Genomic DNA, 26,545 nt, shown 5'->3' with positions numbered 1-26,545 from the left:
TGGGTGATGGATTAGCTGTGAAGTTTGAGAAAAAGTAATCAAGGATAATATGAGGTTTTTAGTCCAAGAAACACAGGATGGAGATACCATCCATCAGACCATCATGGCATGTGGAGTTGCTATGTGGAAGACTGCAAGAGAAGAGTGTTTCACATAGAAATCCAGAATTTGTCTTTTGTATTCCAAGATTGCCTTCTCTACATACAAGTGGAGATACAAAGTAGGCAGTTAGATATATGGGTCTAACATTTGCAGAAAAGGTTTGGATTTGACTTAATGCTTAGTATTGATGCAAAAATAATGTTTATTGTTCATTGATTCACTCTTTCAAATGTTAACTAATACTTTAACAAAATTGGAAAAATCAAACAAATTCTTGCTTTCCAGATAGATATTTGAAAATGGTATCTGCTCTGCTTCAAACAATTACGTATTTGACTTACCATTCTTGAGAACAAGGGGGTTTTGGACTCTTTTTCCAATTAGGCAAAGGAATTTAGACTATATTTTACTTGAAATGGATTCTCAAAACTTACTGATAAATGGCTTTATTATACTAATTGCTTTTTCTTTATTTCCATAGTCTGTCACTGTGCCAGAGGGAAATTATATTGGTCTTAAAGGATTTGTTCTTCAAATGGCCACGTAGGTCACAACACAAAAACTTACTTAGTTGGTGGCAAATTATTATTTAATGATTTGTCCCCAGTGTCTTTCTGGTGGCTATATTTAAAATCATTGGTCTATAATTGCTACCCTTTATGCATATGCATGCACATATAATATATTTCATTTATAATCTTTGGACACATTTTTCATTCAAATATTCAAAAAGCACTGTTATTTAAAGACTCTGCAATAGCATAGAGCCATTTTTCAAGTATTCTTAAGCGCATTTGTACAATCAGAGTTTGAAAAATAATGTAAGGGGTTTGTAGTTGACATTTGGGAAACTAGTATCTCAGAAGGAATAATTGAATGCTAGGGCATTTTTAAGACGTTACACATTTTGAATGACCTTATGCTTAAAACACTCCTGATACAGTGGAAATGCCCTTATGTTTCTTTCCATTCTCTCTCTACTTTGAGACTCTGGTGATTACCTCCGGTAGTATTCTTTTCATATTTAGAGAACTCAGACACAGGTATAGGTGTGAAGAGAAAACCCGTGGTCCAAAATAGCATGGTTTGACATCAGGATTGCAAAATAACGTGAGATAAGTATTTATTGAGTTAAATGAGTAGAAAAATGAAGAAGAAATAATCAAGGATGTGATAGGTCATTTCCACACATATTTCAAAAGTACTTTTAGGAAAAACCATTTGACTAGGTTCTTTCATGTTGTTTTCATATCTTTCTTGCTATTTGTGTTAGTAAATTGTCCTGAAGAATATTTATACCCTAGTATACCCAGGATGATAATCCCCAAAGTACTAATGCAATGTGATCCCAATACATATATTGATACCTTTTATAGTGTATGTGTATGTTTTTTTTGTTTTTTGTTTTTTCTTTCTGTCTTATCCATAGAAAATGATACCATCTACTGGACAGACATGGGCTTCAATAAAATTAGCCGAGCTAAAAGAGATCAGACTTGGAAAGAAGATATCATTACCAATGGCTTGGGAAGAGTGGAGGGCATAGCTATTGACTGGATTGCTGGTATAATCCATGGCTTTTTCTGTTCTTGTTGCATTTGTTGCATACCTATTTTGTTAGCATCTCAATCTCCTTCATAAAAATTCTGTTTCTAACTCATAACAGTTTTTTGTTTTGTTTTGTTTTGTTTTTTTGTACTTCTAGCCACAGGGATAAATAGTCTCTTTTGCTCTTGGCTTCATCCTTTCTAATGCTTTAGAGTCTTTAGACAAGTGTTTTTATGCAGAAGTAGATTATGTAGTATTAACTTGGCCCAAATCTCCTGGGAACTGTGAGGCAGGTAAACAAAAGTGTTAGAAGTTCTCTTTTGCCTGGAGTCAGTAGAAAGTTAAAATAGATCCCTTCTTCAGGTGAGAGAAGTTTCAACTTATTTTTAGCATACAAATGTATCATTATATGGTTTAAACTGCAGATGTGTGAGCTTGGGAAGTATCTGCATATTAGTTTATTTACAGCTTTCCACTTAGGAAATGTACACATTAAATAATATATAGGAAGTAAATGATTTTTTGATACTTATGTGACTGCTCAGAAAGTTAATTTTAGCCATAACTAATAAATAATTTTCTTTCTCACAACCATATTATAAACACATCTGTATTTCTCCTAGGTAACATATATTGGACAGATCATGGTTTCAACTTAATTGAAGTTGCAAGACTCAATGGCTCTTTCCGTTATGTAATTATTTCCCAAGGCCTGGACCAACCAAGATCTATAGCTGTGCACCCAGAGAAAGGGTAATTTTAAGCTTTACATATATCTTGAGTTTTAAGTGAGTTTTCTTAAGTTTCATTTAAAAAAAATCCAGATGTCCATATTAATATTTATTTTTAGTTATACTGTTTGAAACGAAGCTCAACATTTTACCTAAGCAAAAAAAAAAAAAAAGTTTATTTTCACTCTGTGATGTATATTTCAGAATATATTTGATGGGGTCATATTTATTACACAGTTCTTTAATGTATGTGTAAATCCAAGTAAGTATACCAACATGTGTCTAGATTCTCAATTGGAAGTTCTACCCTACAACAGTTTACAAAATGGGTACTCACTTATTTGCTGAATGACTGATATTCATCCTCATTCTTCAATATTTCTAAAGCTTCAGTTTCCATTTATAAGTCTATGATTGCCAAAATAACATGTTCATCCCAAGCTTTGTATTTCTTTCCCTCGAGTTCCAGATAAATATGTCTACCTGCCTTTTTGACATCTCTGTTTTTCCATTTAGATGTTTTATAGGCACTCAAACTGTGCATATCTAAAATTGAAATGAATTCAATCTGCCATCAATTTCTGTTAATATTTCCTTTCTAAATATTATCAATCTACTACTCTCCATCTTTGCAACTCCCACTCTAATTAAATCTGTTCTTATCTTACACATACAACATTGCAATAATTTCCCAATTCATCTCCTAACATCATTAAAGCTTAGAGTGAATATTTTTTCTTTTAATATAAATCTTGCTTAAATCCTTTTGAGGGATCCCCATTGACTTTTGTGTAAAGCCCAAAATTTCTGTTGTGATCCTTCTTTTTTTTTTTAAGATTTTATTGATTGATTGATTGATTGATTGATTTCAGAGGTAGCGTGAGTGGGTGGGGGAAGAGCAGAGGAGAGGGACAAGCAGACTCTGTGCTGAGCGAGGAGCCCCAAGCGTGGCTCCGATGCAGGGGTAGAGGCGGGGCACGATCTCATAGCCCTGAGATCACGACCCTGAGATCACGAACTGAGCCAGAATCAAGAGTCAGATGCTCAACCATCTGAGCCACCCAGGCACCTTTGTTGTGATCCTTCTTAATCAGGCCTTATGTAAATATTCAGCCTCAGACTCCTGCTACTGCCTCTTTGGTATCTCAGTCAATCTCTGTTGGACTATGTAGTTTTAAAAATATTTTCAGATATTTCCTATTCTTTTCTATTCCTACCCTTTGAACAACCTCTTTCCTTTATCGGCAGTGTTTTCCTTCCTACTTTCACTTTGCTAAATTTTATTTATCCTTCTCTGCCTTTGTAAACAGATTAGATTGTTCTATTCTATGACACCAAAGTACCTAGTACTTTCATTACTCTCATTTTTTATAAATTCCATGCACCAATATTTGCTTATTTACTTATATTTATTTGCTTAGGAGCTCTATTTTTTCACTGGACTGCTGATGTCTCCATTCTTCACTGTGCTATGAGGAGAATAGTCATGTGTGTTTGGTTTATTTCTCTATCCCCAGGGCTTAGTACAGTGGCTGGTAAAGAATAAGATGCTGACTGATAACTGCTTTTCTCTTAAGCAATAATATAGAAGTCCTATTATAAAACTTCATATAATTTGCCACCACTGTGTTTCTTTCATTACTAGTATGATTTGACTTCAGAGTTTTTTGTTTGTTTTTAAAAGGTGGGTATTTTTATGTTAATAGAACTCCTCTTCCTTTTGGAGGGGTGGAAAAGTAGACCATGGTGTATTAGATACACGGTGCTGATTTAGAATGAAGTCAGTCTATGTAAAACATCAAATTGGCTATTGTGAAAGTCTACAAACTTTCTTATTTGTTATAGCTTGTATGTAGTTTTTCCAATATCATCATTTGCTTCAGTTTCTTGACAAGTGTTATAAAATTAAGTCATTGTATTAGTACAGTGAAAAAGGAAACAAAGAAGGTTAATATAGGAGAGAGAAATAACACCTACAATTTGTCACACTTCAAGCTAAGATTACAATGTAAAATTTAAAAACCTGCATTGTTTAAGAATGCTCTTTGGTGCAAAAATTTAGAGTGTAAGTCTATAGGAGTTTTTTTTCTATTTTTTCAACTGTTATCTTTACTAAGTTATATTCTGTCTTAGACTTGATGTTTTGGTCCCATTGTTACAACATACTTGATATATCATCAGGGAGTATGTTTACACTTAAGGAGAAGAGGGAGAGGATAAAAACAGCTTTTCCTTGCTAGATTGTATTTGGGAAGAAAAACATCTTTATGTTAATTCTTTTGTTATCCCTTAACCAGAAATGGGTTACATGCCCATCCTTAGATCAGTCAATAGCCAAAGGGAAGAGATTATTTTGACATATTTAGACAAGTTTTGTTTCATCACATGGGCTGGTATAAGGTCCCAGACCTAACAGTATATACAACAAACTCAGTTTCTCAGCGAACTCAGTTTCTCTTACCAGGGCAGATCTTGAGGAGGTAGATTTCAAAGAGACATTATGAGGAAGAAGGAACCAATTCTTTTGATTTTTCCATTTCAGTAGTCATTCCAACACACTCTCCTTTCTCAGTTCATTTTCTCTTTGACACCTTAATGTTGGAGTTCCCCAGGGCTCAGTCTTTGGTGTTATTCTCTTCTTTGGTAGTCTCATCCCACCTAAATGTTAAAGACTGTAAAATGTTGATAACCAGACTACACCTACACTCTTATGTTACGTACTACTTCTTCAACATTTTCAACTACAGATCTGTGGCAGATTTTATTTTCCAAGATGATTACAATAATATCTGCCATTCCACATGCTCTTCTTAAAATGTGACATTGAGTCTTCCAAACAGAGAATGGAGCATGTTTTCCATATGCTTGAATTTGGGTAGGCCTATGACTATTATGGAAGTGATACTATGTAAAATCTGAGGCTATATCCTAAGAGAAAATAGAACTGCTACATGGTTCTCTTGGGATGTTCTTAGAAACCATCCACTCTGCTGTGAGGAAGCCAAGTAACACCATGAAGGGGTCAGTGTAGGTGTTCCAGCCAACAACCTTAGTTAGCTAAGGTCTGAGCTGACAGCTAGCACCAATTGCTAGATATGTTGAGTGAATCTAAATGATTCCAGTCCCTAGCTGTTATGTCACCTCAGCCGTGGTGGCACCACAGTGGATGTGAAGGGATGAGTTGGTCCTTGAGCTCTGATCAAATTGCAAATGCAAAAGCAATTAAGTTATTGTTGTTTTAAGCTTTAAATTTGGAGGGGTTTGCTAGCAGCAATAGATAACCAAAGAAGATCCACCAGAAATCTTAACCTTAACAGGTTCAAAACTAAATTGAATATTTCTCTACAATTATGAGTCCTCCATTAGTTGATGCCAGTTCTGTTATTTCAGTTGCTTAGGTCAAAACACTTGGTATGATCTTTGGTGTCTCTCTCATATACTCTATATCCAATATACCAGGAAATCCATTACCCTTTCACTCTATTTAAAAGCTCGCAACAAACCTAGAGTAGTACTGTTTCCTCCTTTTAACGGATAAGGAAACTGACTCAGCTATTTTAAATATTACTCTGCTTTCAAGTTGATATGTGGGAGAGTTAGGTTTTTCTCAACTCCAAAATCATGCTACAGTATATGCATAGGCATATGTGTGTTACATATTACACATATACCCATATATTGGTAAACATTACAAAAATCAATAACCAAAAATAGCAAACATACAAGAAAACAGTTTTAACAGTTTCAGTATAATTGCACTGAAAATTTAAAGGTTAGAAGTATAAGTAAAAAAGAGGATAAGCTATCATGAGAAAATGCTGGGAAAAAAATCAGGAGAGGGGGCTTATAAAATAATTTTGAGTTGGTTCTGACTTCCCCTTCCCCTGGAGAGCCCTTGCCTACAACTATGTGTATGCCATTACATATTAAGACTGCGAAGGGAGGGTGTGCTTCTGTTTAATTCCAAGAATATATAACACATGACTCAATTGAATATGTCCACATCACACTCATAAACTTGAAAATAAAAAAGTACTCTTCCAATGTGATGGTATTTTAAACATCTCTTTTTAAATTATAATTTATAATCAAGCAATAAATCATAATAGCCTCAAGAGAGAAAATTTGGTCAATTGCTCTATTGTGGATAATTATTCTAATGGTAGGAACAAATATAATTGGAATGTTACGAAATCCCAGAGATACATAGGGAATGAGTTTGTTTCTAGTAAAGAATTTCTTCCCCTTTTATTTGCAATAAGCCCAACTCTTCATTTGTATGATCGAGAGTGTCTTGTGCCTGGCCTATTATAGATTCTTGCTGTTCAGTTTAGCAGGACCTTCGCTGCTGCTACTTGCCAATCTGTAGTTTTCTTTTTCATTGTTTTTTTGTTGAAACCTAGCATATGACCTCAAATTGTTGCTCCAGGTCTTCCTTTCTTTAAGTATATCTCTATATCTCCATAGCCACCTTAGCATAAAAACATACCTACTTCTCTCTAGGATGATTGAGAACATCAGGCAAAGAGACCCGCATATACTCCACTTCCTGTTAGTTTATTAAAAAAAGCATTTATTGAGGGCGCACACTGTGTGCGAGGTGATGCCAGGGCATCTCCATCTCCTCTGCAGCTTTCAATTCAGTACATCTTGACAAAATAGTACTGCTTACTGTATGAAAGACACTGGGGGGCACTGTGAAGTGTGATAGTATAAAAACAATATGTCACTTCTGTTCACAGTGAGTTTTCTGTTTAAACTTACAGTTTAAACACATGCAAAATTTCAGTCAAAGTAATAGTCTCATATTGTAACGTGAGATTCATTTTCAGGTATAAAAAGACTAGGTCAGTATGACTCAAGCCTAAATCTCATCTCTAAATCTCATGTTAGCATAATTTCCATAAGATCTTTATAAAGTTATATTGAGTTTTAAGAAAAAAAGAGATTGCATATAATCAGAGTTGGTAGTCATAGTGAGGGTGGTAGCAGCAATGGTGATGCTCAGTCGAGGTTTTATGGAGAAGACTTGAAAGAGAGCGGTCGCTGAGATGGAGTGGGAATATATTATATGAAGAAGAGATAGAACATTCAAAGCATTGGTAGTGGCAAAACAAAGGCCATTGGCAAGAGTAAAGCTACATAGGGAAGAGCTGTGGTGTAGCTGGGATAACTTGGAGCTATAAAATAGGCAATAGCTTTCCCCACATATTAAAGAAATTACCATGAACACCTTCTCCACTTTGGCAAGTGGAATCTAAAATGGTCCTAGACCCTCTCTCCTAAGCCTCCTCTCTGGCCCCAAAGACGCCACATAAGCAATGGTTAGAAGTATAATGAGAGTTTATTGAAATTGTAGCATTGTTTAAATCAGGGAATTCTTAGAAATAATTACCATCCTAGACAGAGTTTTATGGGGGAGGGGGTTCTTTTTTTACCTTCAAGCCAAGTAATGGAGAGAGCTAGAGGCAAATATGTAAAGGGGAGACTAAAATAAATAGAAAAGAACAGTAAGTGAAAAGAAAGGAAGAGAAGAGAAGAAGAGAAGAGAAGAGAAGAGAAGAGAAGAGAAGAGAAGAGAAGAGAAGAGAAAAGTCACTTTCTCACTACAAGTCCTCAGGCCAGAAGGAGTCTGATCAAAGCTGGAGAGAGGGAAAATTTTTAAAATACATATGAGATATCAGTTTGGACTTAGAAAGATCCAGTCTTTTATGCCTGAAAAATTAATCTTAACATTATTATTTTTTTCTTTTAACTAAAATTGTCTTGGAAGTCCTGGATTCTTCCTGAGATAGTATGTTCTGGAGAAAAGATATTGAGTAGAGTATATGGAATCAGGAGTCGGATAAATAAAAAGTCACTTTGGTTTACTCCAACTGTTCAGACTCTTCAGTAAACCATGGTAGTAGATGAGATTACCCAAGAAAGAGTACAGAAAAAAAGAAGTCTAAGGATAAAAATGGAAAATGTTTACAGTTAGGGGATGAAATGATTAAGAGAGGGGAAAAAGAAAATCAACAATAAGGCAAAAGAGAAAGAAAAGTGGCCATTTCAAGTCCTCAGAAAATTACTCTATTATAGAATTCAAGGGAAGACAGTTCCAGGGAGAAGAGTGTGTCAGCAGTAAAGAGCTTAGGAGAGATTAAATAAAGCAAAGAACAGAACATGCAGTTGATGATCAGGATGATACTGCTAATTGTTACCAATTTCAGAAAATTGGTAAAGACAGAAGCCAAATATAAAGAATGAATAAATGAAAGATAATTAGAATGTAGAACTAGCGTATTTCATCTACAATGACAGAAACTTGGGCAATGAAGGGAAAGAGGGAACAATAGAAATGTTGACAAGGTAGTAGGATATGGAGGAAGTTATCCTTAGTGTAGGAGTCAGGGGCTACTCCACATGTTCACAGGCAGAGGGGAAGAGACTGGCAGAAAGGCAAATTCCAGGAAGTGTAGGAGGAACTTGGACAAGGAAGAAGCAATAGGGTGGGACAGGAAGAATATCAGACCAGAAAGCAGATGGACAAAATTGGCATCTTACATCAGGTATCCTAGAAACAGATCCTGGAATGAGAATTCAATTCAGGAAATGGGAGAGAAGCAGGGTAGGAAAGGAGAAGAGACCAAACAGAGGTTCAACTGTGAGTGAAGTCCAGGTCTCAACTGATTACTTGGGGACCTCTGGAGTGTAAACCTCACTTGAGAGCAAGGGAGTTTGCCTTTCAAACTCCCACCCAAACATTCATTGGATGAGGGCAACCCTTGGGAGACCTACACTTTCAAGATTTCTAGCTCTCAGCACTGCTTGTGAAAGAAGACTTGCTAGTTCCTGTCTTCTCAAGAAAAGTGCCTATGGGAACTGTTGGAGACAAAGGACACAGAAGCTGGGCACTGGCGAATATCGAAATAGAAAATAAGATCTGAGGGTGTCTAGATGGAACACCAACAGTGCCCACTACAGTTTGAAACCCCAGCTTGGATGTTTCCTACCTTTGAGATCTTTTGAAATATCTTGATTTCAAATGCCTATGTCCTTTTTGGTTATTGAAAGGATTAAATGGGGTAAATTTAAGTGGGAGGATTGAATTAGGGGAATATCTCTTCCCTCTTCTAGTTTTGGAGATGGAGTGAAGAGACAGGATGCAGCAATAAAATATATATTAGCAATTAAAATTAGTGAAATTGAAGAAACTCATAAGCTCATAGGCGAAAGTCATAGGTGTTAGGGTAGCAGCTTTAAATGGATAGGTAAGTTTTGCTGAAATTATTGTGGTGAATAGAATATGAATACAAGGACTTAAAGCAACATGAATCTAGCTGGGATTGATTTCTAGCATCTAATTAGTATGTTTCTATGACCTTGAGTAGTAATATTCAGTACCTTAGCAGTAGCAAAAAAAAAAAAAGAGAGAGAGAGAGAAAGGGAGCAGGTGGTGACAGATTCAAAGTTGGATTGTAATGGAATAACCATGAGTTGCCGGTCAGGAGCTGAGGCCTAGAAGTTAGTGATGGAATCATGGAAACCAAGAACAGCAGATTAAGGTCAGAGTAAAGAGTAAGCACATGAATGACCAAGACAACTCTATAAATTAAGTGAGGATTTCGGATTTGGTAAAATTGGAAACAGAGCAGTCGCATGTGGTAATTAAGATGAGTGTGTGGCCTTACTTCTGTAAGGCAGAGGCGAAGGAGGGATATAGGTCCCTGGAAAGGATGAGGTGAACGTGAGCTGAGATGTCCACAAGGTCATCAGCATGAGTCATGAAGTCCATAAGAATGTCAGCTGTGGAAGGAGAAGATGGCAAAGTTTCCAGTGAGTAGGAAAGCAATTAAATAAAATCAGTGGCTAATTGTGATAGTGGTGATGTGGTATGCAAAAGTCAGATGTGTGAATTTATGCTGTGAATGTTTTAAAATAAGTGATTATAACCTCAGAGAAAGTTTTCTTTCTTACTTAAATCTCCACTTAATTTTCTCAGGTATCTCATGCAATAACTCTTCTGTCATCTTTAATCAGTTTCTTTCAATGAAACATTTCCCTTTGTTTTTCAAATAGGATCAGATCTCTCTCATTTGAAACAATCGAACAAACAAACAAACAAAAACCCAACTCCCCCCGCAAAAAACAGTGTCTTATTTCTCTCTGTTTACTTCTCAATTTCTTAAAATAGAAAAGTTCTGTTCCTTCCAGAATTGTTAAAATTTATCCATAGCCAAATTCAGAGATTTTTTTTCTAGATTTCACAGCATTTGCCTTCTCTTTGACATATTTCTCCATTGATTATCCATTCAAGAATTTATTTTCTCTGTTACCTTCTCTAACTCTGAGTTCTCTTGCTCTCTCTCACCCCCTCCATATACCTCCTCCACATCTCTCTTCATGTATGTCTTTGTATGCCATTTCCTCTCTTGATATATTTATCCGTCAAAACATATTTTCATGTTTTTTACATTAATCACTGCATTGCATCCAAAATCTTGTCTTCATTCCTTCACTTATATTTCCATTTTTCTTTAGAAAATCTTTGTTTGAATGTCACCATAACAGAAATTTAATATATCCTCCTACCTTTATTTTACTGACTTCTTTGCCTAACTATTGTATGTGTTTTTGTCCTGACAAGATTGAAACTTACTTTAGATTTTCTGTAGTTTTTCATCTGTCACTAACTCATGTCATCTCTTGTCTCCAGATGTCTCTTAGATTTCCCATTTCTTTTTATTGCAACTGTGAGCTCAACATAGACTCAGCTGGAGTATCTCATTAAATATTTTTGATTTCCTAATCTTGAACCCCCAAAACAAAATTTACATTTTAATCCACAAAACAAGAAATCTTTGAAATATGTAGCAATAATTCAAATATTATTTGCCACCATACCCTCACTTCTTCTTAAAAATATTTCTTAAATATTAAGTCACATGGATAGATATTTTGTCAGGATTTATAGTTAAGAATTGATACACCTTTTTAAATGCTCTGCTGATTTTCAGGAAATGTTTATTGAAACATTGGTTTCCAGGTAATATTACATAGACATTTAGGTGTCAAAATTCATATCATATGAATAAAGTACAGCATTTTCACTTTCTGCTTGAAGTTAAAACGTGTCAGGTGATATTGCCAAAGGAAAAGGTGAACAATGATGGAGTAAATTAGCGGAATTCAAGACATAAACGTGTCTTGAAAAGTGGGCATGAAGCCTGTTCTGAACAATGGAGACTTGAAGTCTTTTAAATGTAGCCAGATGCAAAATAGGAAGCATGTATGAATTTACTTCAGCTTGAAAAATTAGTTTCTTCCTTCTGTTGACTTTTTGGTAAGGCATCACTTCCTTTTAAAAAAACTGAAATGTAATAATTTTTTTACGCTAAAAACTCACTTTCTACAGTAGAAGTCACAGTATGTCACCTCGTATAATACCAAAAAAGTTGGTTAACTTCCCATAATGAAGCACAAACACTCTCTTTTTTTTTTTTTAGACACCAGGATGTACATTGTTTTGTTAATCTAGCTTTATATTTTTGTGATCATAAATAACTTGCTGAAAAGTATTTCTTTCCATAGGATTCAGCTTAACTTGGAATCTTGGTGTTCGACAACTACATATTGTCAAGTGGTCTTTGATTGATTACATGTATATGTATATATATATATATATATATGCTTTTAGAATATGCTTAACAATAGACAGAAGATCTTGAATGATAGTTTAACATATTTTGAGATAGCAAGAGTATGGCATAGCTTAACACCATATCCTAAAGTATGCTTTTATCTCAAGACAAGATAACACATATAAAAAACAAGTAGATTTAAATTTGGTTTGCAGGGTGCCTGGGTGGCTCAGTCGTTAAGCGTCTGCCTTCAGCTCAGGTCATGATCCCAGGGTCCTGGGATCGAGCCCCGCATCAGGCTCCCTGCTCCGCAGGGGAAGCCGGCTTCTCCCTCCCCCACTCTCCCTGCTTGTGTTCCCTCTCTCGCTGTCTCTCTCTCTCTGTCAAAAAAATAAAATCTTTAAAAAAAATAATAATAATAAATTTGGTTTGCAGTTGAAATAGTGGTGGAATCAGGGTATTAGTATGTAATATAAGACACCATGATGGTCAAATAACTCAGAACACGCCCCAAATTATAAGCAGCTTTCTCTACAAGTCTCTAAGAGAGGCATATAAACAAATTATAATAACAAATGGAAGAAAAGTGTCACACTATTTTTCACTAGGAATTTCCTCAAAAATTCTGCAAACACCTTTTTTTTAAAGCTAGTTAGGTTTTGCTCACCTCATCTTTTACCATATGCTTACCTTCATTCCTTAACCTCTAAACACGAATCTTGGATCTTATCCTCCCTGCTAAAAGCAGGGAAGAAGGACTAGGAGCAATCAAGATGCCTTGGGTTATCATTGTAGCTCAGTGGCTGATGGAGGAGAAAGAGAGGCCAGAAATGGCATTCCAAGTCCCACTACAGGAGGGAGCTCCTGGTCCAGACCACCAAAGCCATGCTGAATGGAAACCAGAAATAGCCACACACAAATGTATGAACTTACCCTGATTTTTTTTAAGGGATCTGACCAATAAAACTGTGGTTAAAGGGTAAAAGAAAAGTTTGAAAGATTTATTTCTCTGTGTACCTGTGGAAATTGTCTCAGCATCTTTCAATGTGAAATATCCAGGGTAAGTTGCATATGATTGATATATAAGATAAGTTAGAGGTCGGGGCACCTGGGTGGCTCAGTCGGTCAAGCGGCTGTCTTCAGCTCAGGTTATGATCCCAGGGTCCTGGGATCGAGCCCCACATCGGGCTCCCTGCTCGGCAGGGAGCCTGCCCCTCCCTCTCCTTCTGCTGGCAGCTCTCCCTGCTTGTGCGTGCTTTCTCTCTCTCTGAAATAAATAAATAAATAAATAATCTTTAAAAAATAAAAGACAAGTTAGAGGTCATGAAACAAATTGGAAAATTCTGTGTAATATTTTAATAATTCTAAATCAGCTTATGAGTACTAAGAGTCTAGGCTCTAGGAATCTAGGTATTAAATATTTCATAGGAAAAATATATATGTATTATAGGGACACATCAAATATTATATATTTGGGATACCAAAACTGAATAAAATATGACCCTGTAATCAGGAAAAACATTGTGAAACATGTAAATAGCAAAGTAATATCATATATGTACATGTACATATTTATTAAAATGAGAGGATGTGCAATGAGGCAGGGTGTAAATTAATTAAATAAGGAACTAAATATAATACACGCTATAAACATAATATGCTACCGTATTATAGATGCCAAATACATTTTTCTTTGTGAAGAATTTTTCTTGATACTTCTCCAGTATTGGCTGGGCATACACATAATAATTGTTTCACTCAATATTGCAAAGTAGGGAATCAAGAAGGCATCTGATGTAAAACGTTAAGAATAATAGAAACCAGAGCAAGACCTGTAGAATAAATGATAAATACTGTTTTATGCCTAAACAGAAAAAGAGAACAACCCAGATGGCCCATATCTTTATTTTGGCTCAAAAGAAAAGTTCATTTCTTAATTGTTTGTAGAAATGACAATTTCCAGTGTTGAAGCCTGTACTTACATGGCTTGGAGACTTACAGCCAGCAAGTTTTAAGTATTTCTACTGGCTTTTTTTTTTTTTTAGGTAATTATTTACCCATTTGCCTCTACCATTAAACAGTGGGTTTCATGAGGGTCACTAAGGCCACTTCATCTGGTGTCATCAGCTGCTAGCACATAATAGGTACCTAATTAATATTTGTTAAGTGAGTACATGACTGCACTAAAAGAATACATTTGAGAATCATCCACCAAACTGCAGACAAAAAAAAAAAAAAAAAAAGAAAAGAAAGGAAAAGAAAAGTAGTTTTCAAGGTTATACTGTCTCTAGACTCTTTCTTTTAGCGAGTGTTCTGCTATCTGTGCTTGAGTTCTTTTTATATTACAGGAACCTCTAAGCAATAGTAACACATTCAGGACTTGAAAAGTGATTTGGGATTGGCATGGAATGCTTTCTCAAAACAGAACTGCACATTACATGAAGAAAAAGGAAATGTGAAGAAGGCCTCACAGGAATAGAGAAGGTTCTACTTTACACTGTTTCCTCATAGGGGATGAAGAATGTCAATTCATGTATTCATGAAATGTATTCAAGGTCTTATGTTATTTGTACGTACCCAAAAGATGGAGACATTGACATGTTGGCCTACAATGTCTTCGATTAGTATGAGTTTTAAAAGTAATTCTAATCAAACTGCTATGACACTGAAAATAACAAGCAGTTTTTTGTCAGATAAAAGCTCATGCTCACATAAAGGCTAGCTGCTGTTGTTAATTTGTAGGGGTTTTGTTTTGTTTCTTTTTGTTTTTTTGGTACTTTTTGCTGAAAAAGTAACACACTGTTGACCCCCGAGTGGGGCAGAGGGAACAATAACATCCTTGATTCTCTTCTCAATCAAGGCATCTACCTATAGAAGAATTACATGATCTTCATTTTTGTAACAACATGGAAATTTTTGGTTTTCTCATCTTTCTTTAGCACTCTGATAAATTATATAAATCATGCTCTCTTATAAGGGCATAAGAACAGGAAGAAATGGTGAGTTTATTGTAAAAATTGCAACCCAGATCTGTGTTCAAAGGAAATAGTTTAGCAGTAAAAAAAAAAAAAAAAAAAAAATCTTAAATTCAAAGAAAATGATTGATCTAAATTAGTTGCTTTTCACTATTGTTCTTATATCTAAAAGAATCACATTTAATCCTGTTCCTTTTATAATAATTTGGGCTTATTCATTCTTTTCTTTCTACCTGACACTTTTTACCCTTCCCCACCAAAGCCAAAGCTTTGTTTTCATGTTAGCTTTATTTCTCAAAAAAAAAAAAAAAATGAAATTATACAAGAGCATTTGTAATATTTTCTGTATTTTTGAGCTTTAATCTAACTAATTGTGAGAGAAAAAAGATTTGTTTTCCTTTCTAAGTGTACCTGTATGTAAAGTAATTCTGATATTAGTACAAGGGTCATATGATAAATTCAATAAACTTTTGGGGACTTTGGGAATTCCAATTCTACCAAATGGAATATTTTACTTATTTTTCAAATGTCAATAATTAATTCGATGTTAATATTGGAACATAATATGTATCCATTGCACATTTTCCTGCCAAGAACTTCTGTGTCATTAAGACAATCTGGATATTTTGTTATGATGATTTCTGAACATTATTCTTACAATCCTTCAAACCACTTTTGAATGTCCCATTTTTGATTTTGTGATTTTAAATTATGTAACTGCAAGCCTCTGTAAATATGGGAATTCACAGCCTAGGGCAAATTATTATCCAGAGAAACTTCAGTTATACAACACAACATTTGATTTTAACAATTCTGAAAATTTCTAGGTCTGGAATAAACTTGAGAAGTATTTCCAGTGCTAGATTAACCAAGTTAATTCTCTAAAGGCACTTTCTTTCACTATATCATACAACTCAACAAACATTTCCCTACAGCAAATTTTGAACTCAAATGGGAACAACATCAGTCTATAATGCTATCACTGAATCTTAATTTCCATGGGGTCTCAAAAACCAGTGACAAGGATTTTCATTTCTTCCCTTCGTGAAAAATCACATTTAGATACCAAGAATCTATGTTCATTAAAATTATCTCAAGTACATCTATATAAATTACTATCTTAAATGATTCATAAGTTTCTCCCTGCAGTTTCATAAGCTTAGTGTTCTTTCTCTACATTTAGTTGTAATCCCTGAAGGTTCCCAAGGTGCTAATTCTATTCAGTTCTTTATTTTTAATTTCACTTTAAGGAGCAAATAAATTACTCCTTTCCTGACATTCATAAAATGTTGCTTAATTTTAGTAGGTATAGAATCTTTTAGTTTTATTAAGTTGATAAATTATTTAGCCATGAAAGTGATTCCCTCAGTCAGATTTGATTTCATATATAACGATAATTTATCAAGTCTCTATAGAAAATTTGAGTAAAATCTGTACTCAAGACAATTTTATTTTGAATAATTTTAATTCTTAAATTTATTATCATTCATCCAAGACTCTTGCATGGAAGTATTGCAGACTTAAAATGAACAGGGACTACTTGAGAAAAAAAGAACAAGAACAAGAGAGACTTGTTTCTCAATACTAAGACCATTTTTCATGGTTTGTTTTGTGTTTTTAAGTATGAAGATTTTTGTTCTATTCCTTATACCTAGGGAAAAATAGCATTTGGTATAAGATTATTATATCGTTGTAGTATATTTATATTTGAGACAACATAAAGAATACACCACAGGCCTGGGTTAATAAAGCGTGGGTGAAGTTCCTGGCTTCAACCCTTCCTTATCATCTGCGCAACTGTGGATCATTAACTTACTGAGTTTCAGTATCTGTGAGAATTAGAGCTTAGTTATGTTAAATGGCTGATTTGCTTTTGCTCACTCAAAATAATATTTTTATTATTCACTTGGTGCATTTGAAAGCAGATTATTATTAAATAAAAGGTATATTGTACGTATTTCCTTTCATATTTGAACTCTGGAGTATGTTAAAGTAGATGACAAGAATCAGACTGGATAAATAAGCACCTGTCTGTCCTGGCCCCCACAATACCTTCTTCAGTGTCAATCCCCTGACATTTTAACACAGTGACTGACGTCATTTAAGGAGCACTATTAATGCTGAAATTTTTCCTTAAAAAGTTAAATGGGGCAACAAATTTGGCCTCCCAGTTATCCAATTTATTTTTTAAAATACTGAGAATCCCCATTAAAGTTTTAAAAATTCTTAACTATAATGCAGGCATAGATTTTTTTTTATGCCTGTTTCAGCCTAGATCTAACCAATAAAATATTAGTTGGATTTCTTGCTACAAAGATTTCCCTTTCTGATTTATAGAGCTTGTGAATATGAATGAAAACTTCTTCAGGATTAATATACTTGGAATTCTATCCACACCTCTTTTTCGTCTGATTGTAAAAGTCCAACACATTTATTTTACATAGCATTTTCAGGAAAAAAAATTAACTTTTAAAATAAATCAGAACAATATGCATAAAGGGAATACATGTATTTTTACATAGTTTAAGTATCTTTTTATGGATAAATAGTAAGATCATTAAGTGGATATTAAATATGAATGTACATCTTTGATTTTTCTATATGCAATCTCATTTTCTTATGTATGATTACTCATATATATGTATTCTAATATGCACAGAATACTACTCATTTTTGCCTGAATGAATCAATGATTGCCATATTTTTCTAAATTCTAATCATTGCTGTTTTCTGACAGTTAAGTAAAAACTTCAGTGGACATAACTTCAAAAGAGTGGATCCTATTTATCTGAAACCATGTATTTTGTATTGTAATATAAATTTACAACATAAATATTATGTATGCTGAATGAATGAATGAAAAAAGCACAGATAATACGCCTTCTGTTTTTCTACATTTAGTTTTTTTCTGACATGTTTTATTTCAGTATGCTCTGGATTTTCTTTCTGTATTTCATTTTCTTCCATATTCCATTTTGCATTATGAGATTACTAAAATAAGAATGTCTGCTTTTGTATGAATCCATGTTTTATGATCACTTCACAGGATAACTTACAAAATTTAAATTAGAATAGTTACATTTAGCAGTGTAAATGGACAGAATTGAAATTATAGTGCATTCATGTATGCATTAATAAATTAAATATTTATCTACCACTAATTTTTATTTTTATTTTAAAAATTTTCTAATTTCCTAGTGCTGTAGGTATCCTAGTAGATGAAAAGGAGAAAAGATCACTGTCCTTCTTGAGCTTATTGTCCAGTGGAGGCAAAAGACATTAATAAAAAATAACACTGTAGAGAAATATAAGAAATATAAAACTGTAAGTTTGCCGCTCTAATCCATGCGGAGTATATAGTACAGTAATCAGAACACAAAAGAATTTTTGAGTGAAATGATGTTTGAAATAGGAACAAGAGCAAATTAATCAAACAGGTTGGAGAAAAGCATTTCAGACAAAATACTTTGCATGAGAAAAGTATTTTGGAGGGATTTTGAATCCATCCTTGTGATTTCTAAGAATAGTTAAATATTTTTTACAATAAAAAATTATTTTTTGTAAACATAAACACACATGTGTATTGATTTCTAAAATGTATTATTTTTGTTCTATTGGTATGGATGTTACTGCTTTATCATTAATAATATGTGTTTTTGTGTTTATTTGCATATTACTATAAATCAACAATTTCATTTCAGCTACTTGTTCTGGACTGAATGGGGACAGATGCCCTGCATTGGAAAGGCCCGCTTAGATGGCTCAGAGAAGGTTATCCTCGTAAGCATGGGAATAGCATGGCCGAATGGTATCTCCATTGACTATGAGGTGTGTTGGATTTCTTAAGTATTTAAAGTGCATTAACTGCCAACTTGCATTAATCCACTCTTACCATTCTCTTATTTTTTTAATAAACCACTTAATCCAAAACAGCTCGTAATACTACTTTTCAATCGATCTTTAGGAAAACAAATTGTACTGGTGTGATGCTCGTACAGACAAAATAGAAAGAATCGACCTCGAGACTGGAGGGAATCGTGAGATGGTGCTGTCAGGGAGCAATGTGGATATGTTTTCAGTTGCGGTCTTTGGGGCTTACATCTACTGGTCTGACAGGTAATTTATTTTTTCATAAGTATTTGAGTCTCAAAATGTTATTTCATGCCAGTTGCTTTACCCTTGTAGGATTAGCCATTCCTTAGCAAGGTCACAAAAAGGATCTCACAAAGCCATGTAATTTCCACAGAAAGTTAGGCACTCTTGCTATTCCAGGCTCAAGCATTTCAATGTCACAGACTAAAGTTGGTTTCTTTCCCCTTCTGCTTGGCCATCTGTTATCTTCGGTTTAAATAACTGACTTGATGTGAATTACTTAAAGATTGTTGATCATGTATGTTCAACTTCTTGTCAGAGCACATGCCAACGGGTCCATCAGAAGAGGCCACAAGAATGATGCCACAGAAACCATAACCATGAGAACAGGTCTCGGAGTCAACCTGAAGGAGGTTAAAATCTTTAACCGAGTAAGAGAGAAAGGTCAGCACGCTTATATAATGAATACATCTTATGTCATTCCTCTCCTATTTCTACTTTTTTAAAAAGATTTTATTTATTTGACAGAGAGAGACAGCGAGAGAAGGAACACAAGCTGGGAGAGTGGGAGAGGGAGAGGGAGAAGCAGGCTTCCCAGGGAGCAGGGAGCCCGATGCGGGGCTTGATCCCAGGACCCTGGCTGGGATCATGACCTGAGCCGAAGGCAGACGCTTAACGACTGAGCCACCCAGGTTCCCTCCTCTCCTATTTCTAAAACATTTATCAAACTTAAGGATTCTTATATGAATCCAAAACCTCAAAATTCTATTTTTTACATCTAATTTCCTACAAAAATCATACAGTAGCCTAATGAAATGAATATAAAATAGTTCAAACATTGATATTTTTGCCTAGGACAGTGTATTTATATGGACGTGTTATATACCTGGCATGTCTTCAGTATAGGTTTGGGCTAAGTAACATAGACTATCTTGATATATATACATATTCAACAAAAAATACAAAGCACAATTAAGATATTAGAGAATAAAAAGTAGCCAAAAATATGTGTTTGGGGTTATATTTTGATATATAAAGTGATTATGGCTTCAGAAGTTTGCTGTTGGTGTGAAATATTTCTGAAGTCATCACTTCCTTAAAATGTGTGTATTGAAACTGATATGGTAGTGGTTTGGATATTTTTTTAAAATTTACCTCAAATTAAATGTCTATTTTATGCCATTAAATATCCATAATAATGTCCATTAAAATAAATTGTAATTAATTTTCTTGACATCAAAGATAGGTGTAGGGGCCTGGGTGGCTCAGTTGGTTAAGCGACTGCCTTCGGCTCAGGTCATGATCCTGGAGTCCCGGGATCGAGTCCCGCATCGGGCTCCCTGCTCAGCGGGGAGTCTGCTTCTCCCTCTGACCCTCTTCCCTCTCGTGCTCTCTGTCTCTCATTAAAAAAAAAAAAAAAAAAAAAAAAGATAGGTGTAATAATTTTGGAGCTGATGATGGATTCATGGAGGAAAATTAGCCTGATCGAGAAATCTTAATAGTATATTACATCTTCACTCAAAACTGAAGTAAAAACTTATGCTTATATACACTTAGGAGGTTAGGTGCATTGGAGCTGTAAATTTCTTTGATAGCTTTCATATTTCATAGACAAGATTTTAAAGCAGTGAGTGCACTGTTTGTTGGTGAATTCAGTTCATGTTTTGAGAGAATTGTTACTTGTGCCAAAGATTATAATACATAAAACCTATTGCAATTTCAGCATCAAATTTCAAAAAAGAGTTATACACGTAACTGGCTGATTGAGGGGAAATTTTAATACTTTTATTTGGATGGTGTTTGGAGCAGAAGAATGCGATCTTTGAAATAAGAAATCCAAGATTTTAAACTGGTATAAAAAAATCAGTACTTTAGAGTATTTGATTTTTTTTTTTACTGACCAGTATTATTAAAAAGACTATTCAACATTATTTTAAAAAATATTTCTGTAAGAAAAATCACTTGAAAAACAAAAGAAAAACAAACACATATGTTTGTGTATGTATCTTTTCTCCTCTTTAGGGACCAATGTTTGTGCCAAAGATAATGGTGGATGTCAGCAACTCTGTCTTTATCGAGGAAATTCTCAGAGAACTTGCACTTGCGCCCATGGATATTTGGCAGACGATGGAGTTACTTGCTTAAGGCATGAAGGTTATTTGCTGTATTCAGGGAGAACAATATTAAAAAGTATACATCTTTCTGATGAAACCAATTTAAATTCACCAATAAGGCCATATGAGAATCCACATTATTTCAAGAATGTCATAGCCTTGGCTTTTGACTATAATCAAAGAAGAAAAGGTACCAACCGGATATTTTACAGTGATGCACACTTTGGAAATATACAGCTTATTAAAGATAACTGGGAAGACAGACAAGTAATCGTTGAAAGTAAGTACAATAATTTTTTAAAAATAGTTTAGTGAAAATGAGTATCATTTGCGTTAGCAGAAAAATTGGAGTGGTAATTGCATGTAGCAATTACATTTTTTGAGTTTATGTCCAAGAATAATGTACCTATATTATCTGATCTGCCAAAAGTCAAAGAAGCAATTACTTCTTAGCATGTACAGTATGTATATTTTGATTATTAGTTTCTAATCATGGAACTTTCAATATATTTCTCATATAACCTCTTTTCTATGTGATTTTCATATATCCCCTACTTTTCCAATTTCACTAATCTTGAGGTCTGTCCTTTTCATTACTTTTAAAATGGCAAATTAGTTTATTAAATTAATAGTAAAGTATTCAAGTAATATGGATTTAAAAATGAAATTTCTGCCTCATCATTGCAACATCAATTCCATATACTTACCCATAGCTGACAGCTGTCATGCATTCAGAAGTTTTTTCATGTATGTGTGTATGTCATTTGTAATTACAAAATTGAATGATCCTATATGCATTATTCAGCTGTTTTTTTAACTATCAAATATCTTGAAAAGCATTTATTTCAGTATATAAGGCTCTATCTCATTCTTTAGAAAGCCTATGCCTATTCTGTACTAAAGATAAACTATTTGACCTTTTTCTTCTGATAAACATTTAAATTGTTTCTAGTATTTCATCATTACCTACAATGTCACAATGAAAACTTGTGCATATAAATATGTTTATTTGCACATGTATTTCTTTAGCGTAGAATCATAGAAATATAATTGCAAAGTCAGTTGGTGTTTATTTTATTTTTTATAGCTGGACAAATTTCTGTCCAAAAAGACCATATCAGTTTATATTTTCATCAACTGTATGTGAAAAGGTTTATTGTCCCATACTTTTTCCAACAATAATTTCATAATTTATTGGCTATGACTATCTAATTTGTAAAAAAAATGTCAGCTTATATTAATATACCTGATAACTACTAAGATCCAGCACCTACTGTATATTTACTCATATAAATGTAAATATAAATATAGTCAGACTTTTTACTGCACATTGCCACCCCATGCTATGCCTGCCACTCTGCTAGGCCAGTATTTGCATATTCAAATCTTACTCAGATTTTCTAAATTAGTTAAAACATATACTTGTATAAATATACATTCTCATTTCTTTATTCTCTAAGTACGGTTACCTACTTATTGATAATTTCATACCCATTTGTAAATTCCAGAATATGCCAACATGCCATTTTGGCTTGTGTGTGTGTGCGTGAGAGAGAGAGAGAGAAAGAGAGAGAGAGAGAAGAAACAATGCAACTGTAACTGTACTGATCATAAAGTTTGGACATATTTGACTTTTATTGATTCAGTATATATCTATGAAGTTTAGATAATTAATAATATATAATATTATTATATTATGTATAATAATATATATATATAATAATAACTGTGGTCCTCCAGTTTTTCTAGACTGATACAATTTAGAGTTGGAAGTGCTTACATTATATCCACAATGTATGAATTTATTAATTAGTCCATAGACCTTTAGAAGCTACAGTTTCAGAAGAAACTACAAGTCAACAAACATTAAAATTCAGTAGAATCTATAAGATACTAGAGGACTAGAGAACAAAAATAATCTGTTTGGGGCAGGGTACAAGATGCCACTGACCTGAGTTGAGGAAATTTAAAGGATCAATAGGAATCTATTAGTTGATTGGGCCAGATAGGGGAGGAGAAGAGGAAGAAGGATAATTCTAGACTTGTGGTCTTCAAGTTTGGTTTCCTGGGGTTCCCTGTTATGTGTTCAAGGAGTCTAAGAGCTATTTTTATGATAATACTAGATAATTACCTTTTCCACGGTATTGACATTTGCATTGATGGTGTAAAAGCGATAGTGACTAGACTGCTGGCAACTTAGTACTAATCAAGGCAATGGCACCCAACTGTCCTAGTAGTCATTGTATTTTTCACTGCCACTTAATAGCTGGGAAAGAACAGATACTACAGTAGCTGGGAAAGAAAGAGCCAGTTGCACTTAAAGAACGTCCTTGAAGAGAGTAGAACATTTTTATTTTATTAAACCTTGATCCTTCAGTACACATCTCTTTAGTATTCTGTGTGATGAAATACATATAAGGCACTTTTGCTGCATTCTGAAGTGCAGTGGTTGCCTGAAGGAAACCAAGTATTTGTGCGATTATTTGGGTTCATGTTTCTTTTATGGAACGCCATGTTTTACTTGAAAAATGAAGAACAGACAGACTATGGTTATTCAGACCTAGGTGTATAGCAGACATTTTCTAAAGAATGAATACAATGAGTCTGTCACTACAAGGAAAATGACTGACAATATCTGCTGCAAATAATAGAAATCAAGCTTTCAAGTAAAAATTAGAATTCTGGAAGACTTGTATCAGGCACAGAAAACTTGGTAACTTTCCAATGCTTACAGGCTTTTCTGATGAGATGGGTAGTGATATTACTGAGGTGATTTTTGGGGGGTATTGCATAATGAAATGTGTCAACAGATATGCATAACTTAGGGAACCAATATTTTGCAAATGACATGATAAAATCATGCATGGGTAAATGATCCATTCAAAGTGTAGGATAGACCAATGAATTTTAATGTAATAGGGTATGAAAAGTTCACCACTGTGGGTTCTGATTCTACACTGAAGCTAACCTTTAAGTAACTACTGCTTGGGGCGCCTGGGTGGCTCAGTTGGTTAAGCGACTGCCTTCGGCTCAGGTCATGATCCTGGAGTCCCGGGATCGAGTCCCGCATCGGGCTCCCTGCTTGGCAGGGAGTCTGCTTCTCCCTCTGACCCTCCTCCCTCTCATGCTCTCTGTCTCTCATTCTCTCTGTCTCAAATAAATAAATAAAATCTTTAAAAAAAAAAAAAGTATCTACTGCTTGTTATGTGTTGGTATAGTGTGAAAGAATATCCAGAATTATCTGAAAACTCTACTAAAACACTCCTCTCTCTTCCAACTTCATAGCCATGTGAGGCTGGATTTTCTTCACATACTTCAATTAAAACAACATTACAGCTAGGATGAAGAAGTAGATGTGTGAATCCAGCTGTCTTCTAACAAACACTAAACAGATTTGTAAAACTATAAAACAATACTCTCTTCTCACAACAACACAGATATTTTCTTAGAAGATGCTAGTTATATTAATAGGCAATCAATTCATTTTTATTTTAAAAGAGAGTAATATATATTTAAAACAACATTTTTAGTTTAAATTTCTAATATGGTAAATAGCTATAGGCACAATTCACACAAAATTTCTCTCAAGTCCTCAATAATTTTTAAGAGAGTAAAATTTCTCAAATCAAGAAGTTTCCAAACTACTCTTCTAGAGTAAGGGCTCAGAAAATTTTGTACAAAGACATGAAAAAGCACAGGGTAGACAAAGAGTCATATATTATTTGGTAGGATTAGAATGTGGGTTATGTGGCCTGAATTGGTGTGAGAAGAAGCTGGAGTTCTAGAGAGGCTCCAATAATAAAGGATTTGATCTGCCAAGATAAGAAGTGTTTAAAAAAAAAAAAAGATTTTATTTAGATGTAGTCACCCATTAAAAGTGCACAACTTAATAGTTTTTGTTATATTACATTATTAATTTTTTTAAAATTAGGTTATATATACAATGCATAAAATATAATACACATACAATAAATAAAATTAGCAATTTTAACTATTTTTAATTGTACAACGCAGTGACATTAATTACATTCATAATATTATACAACCATCACAACTATTTCCAAAACATTTTTATCACTTTAAATAAAATTCTGTTTAAGCAATTATTCTCCATCCCCTGCTCCCCACAACCCTGGTAACCTCTGATGTGCTTTTTTTCTGTATGAATTTGCCTATTTTAGATATTGCATGTAAGAGGAATCATACAATATTTGACCTTTTGTGTGTGGCTTATTTCACTTAGCATAATATTTTCAAGGTTCATTCATGTTGTAGCACATATCAAAAGTTCATTCCCTCTTCCTCCCCCCAAAAAAAGTTCATTCCCCTTTCTGTGGCTGAATAACATTCAATTTATGTATATACCACATTTTGTTTATCCATTCATCTGTTTATGGACACTTGGTTTCTTTCTACTTTTTCACTATTGTAAAAGTGCTGCAGTGAACATTGGTGTCCTAATATCCAAGATAAGTAGTTTTGGTTTTATTTAGTAGATAAAGGGAAAACACGACTGTTATAAGGTACACATATAATAGGATTTTTGTTTTATAATGATCACTCTGGCTGTGTTGTGTTCAGGGAAGTTTAAAGGTCATGTCTGAAGGCAGAGATGACTTGGGAGTTGTTGCATTATTATAGATCCTGTTTCCACAGTGGTAAATTAAACTGAAAGCATATTAATTAAAGTATACATACAACCAAACCATTCTAATCCTCCCCACTAAAATCAAAGCAATTAAAACCACTAACACTTCAGTGGATGTATGTGTTAACTCACATGGAAGAAGTGAAATATGATAGCTAGGAGTTGGGAATCAGTCAAGTTCGGAGTCAAATCCCACTTTGTTATTTATTTCCTGTATACTGTCAATTTCCTCACCTACAAAATGGGAAGCAAACTCATAATTTTTTTTTTTTGGTGAAGATTTTATGAGAAAGGGTATGCAAGGAACATAAAAACAAGCATTAATTTTATTTAATTTAAAACTTTATATTACTGTATTTGTGACACATTTGTGGATTATTTTGGATAATTACCTCCTAAATTATTTTTAGAATATGTGTTAGAGTGTTAAACAATCAGAAATAATTATAATAATTACAAATGTGGTAGTGTGTTAAGGTCAGACTAGAATTTAAAAATTAATTAAGATTAGTTTACATTGATAATTTACATAAACTTTTCTAAATACTCTCCTTATGCCACCCCATCCCTCCAAGAAGTTGCTAATTTGTTTAACCATTATAATCCTCTCTTGAAGTTTTGTAGGAGAATTTATAGTTTGATTTGCCAAACCAAAAATAAAAACAACAAATAAAGTAAAAAAGTACCCCCCCAAAAAAATGAGTTACTGGCA

General features: G+C 34.0%; 1 protein-coding gene across 1 annotated transcript in view; it reads left to right on the top strand.

Annotated features, from left to right (window-relative positions):
- LRP1B (LDL receptor related protein 1B) overlaps positions 1-26,545 on the top strand; it is a 1,839,752-nt gene that overhangs the window by 1,370,784 nt on the left and 442,423 nt on the right. The window contains exons 36-41 of the mRNA XM_045868938.3: positions 1,532-1,666; positions 2,274-2,403; positions 18,681-18,807; positions 18,944-19,095; positions 19,391-19,515; positions 21,094-21,465. Coding sequence (XP_045724894.2) covers positions 1,532-1,666; positions 2,274-2,403; positions 18,681-18,807; positions 18,944-19,095; positions 19,391-19,515; positions 21,094-21,465 — 1,041 coding nt within the window. The remainder of the gene's footprint in view (positions 1-1,531; positions 1,667-2,273; positions 2,404-18,680; positions 18,808-18,943; positions 19,096-19,390; positions 19,516-21,093; positions 21,466-26,545) is intronic.

This window comes from Mirounga angustirostris, unplaced genomic scaffold (genome assembly GCF_029215605.1).
Source record: "Mirounga angustirostris isolate CCGP_5_RB_7025 unplaced genomic scaffold, mMirAng1.0.hap1 SCAF_3, whole genome shotgun sequence".
NCBI lineage: Eukaryota > Metazoa > Chordata > Mammalia > Carnivora > Phocidae > Mirounga > Mirounga angustirostris.
Note: the sequence above shows the minus strand (reverse complement) of the source record. Positions and strands in the feature narration are given on the sequence as shown.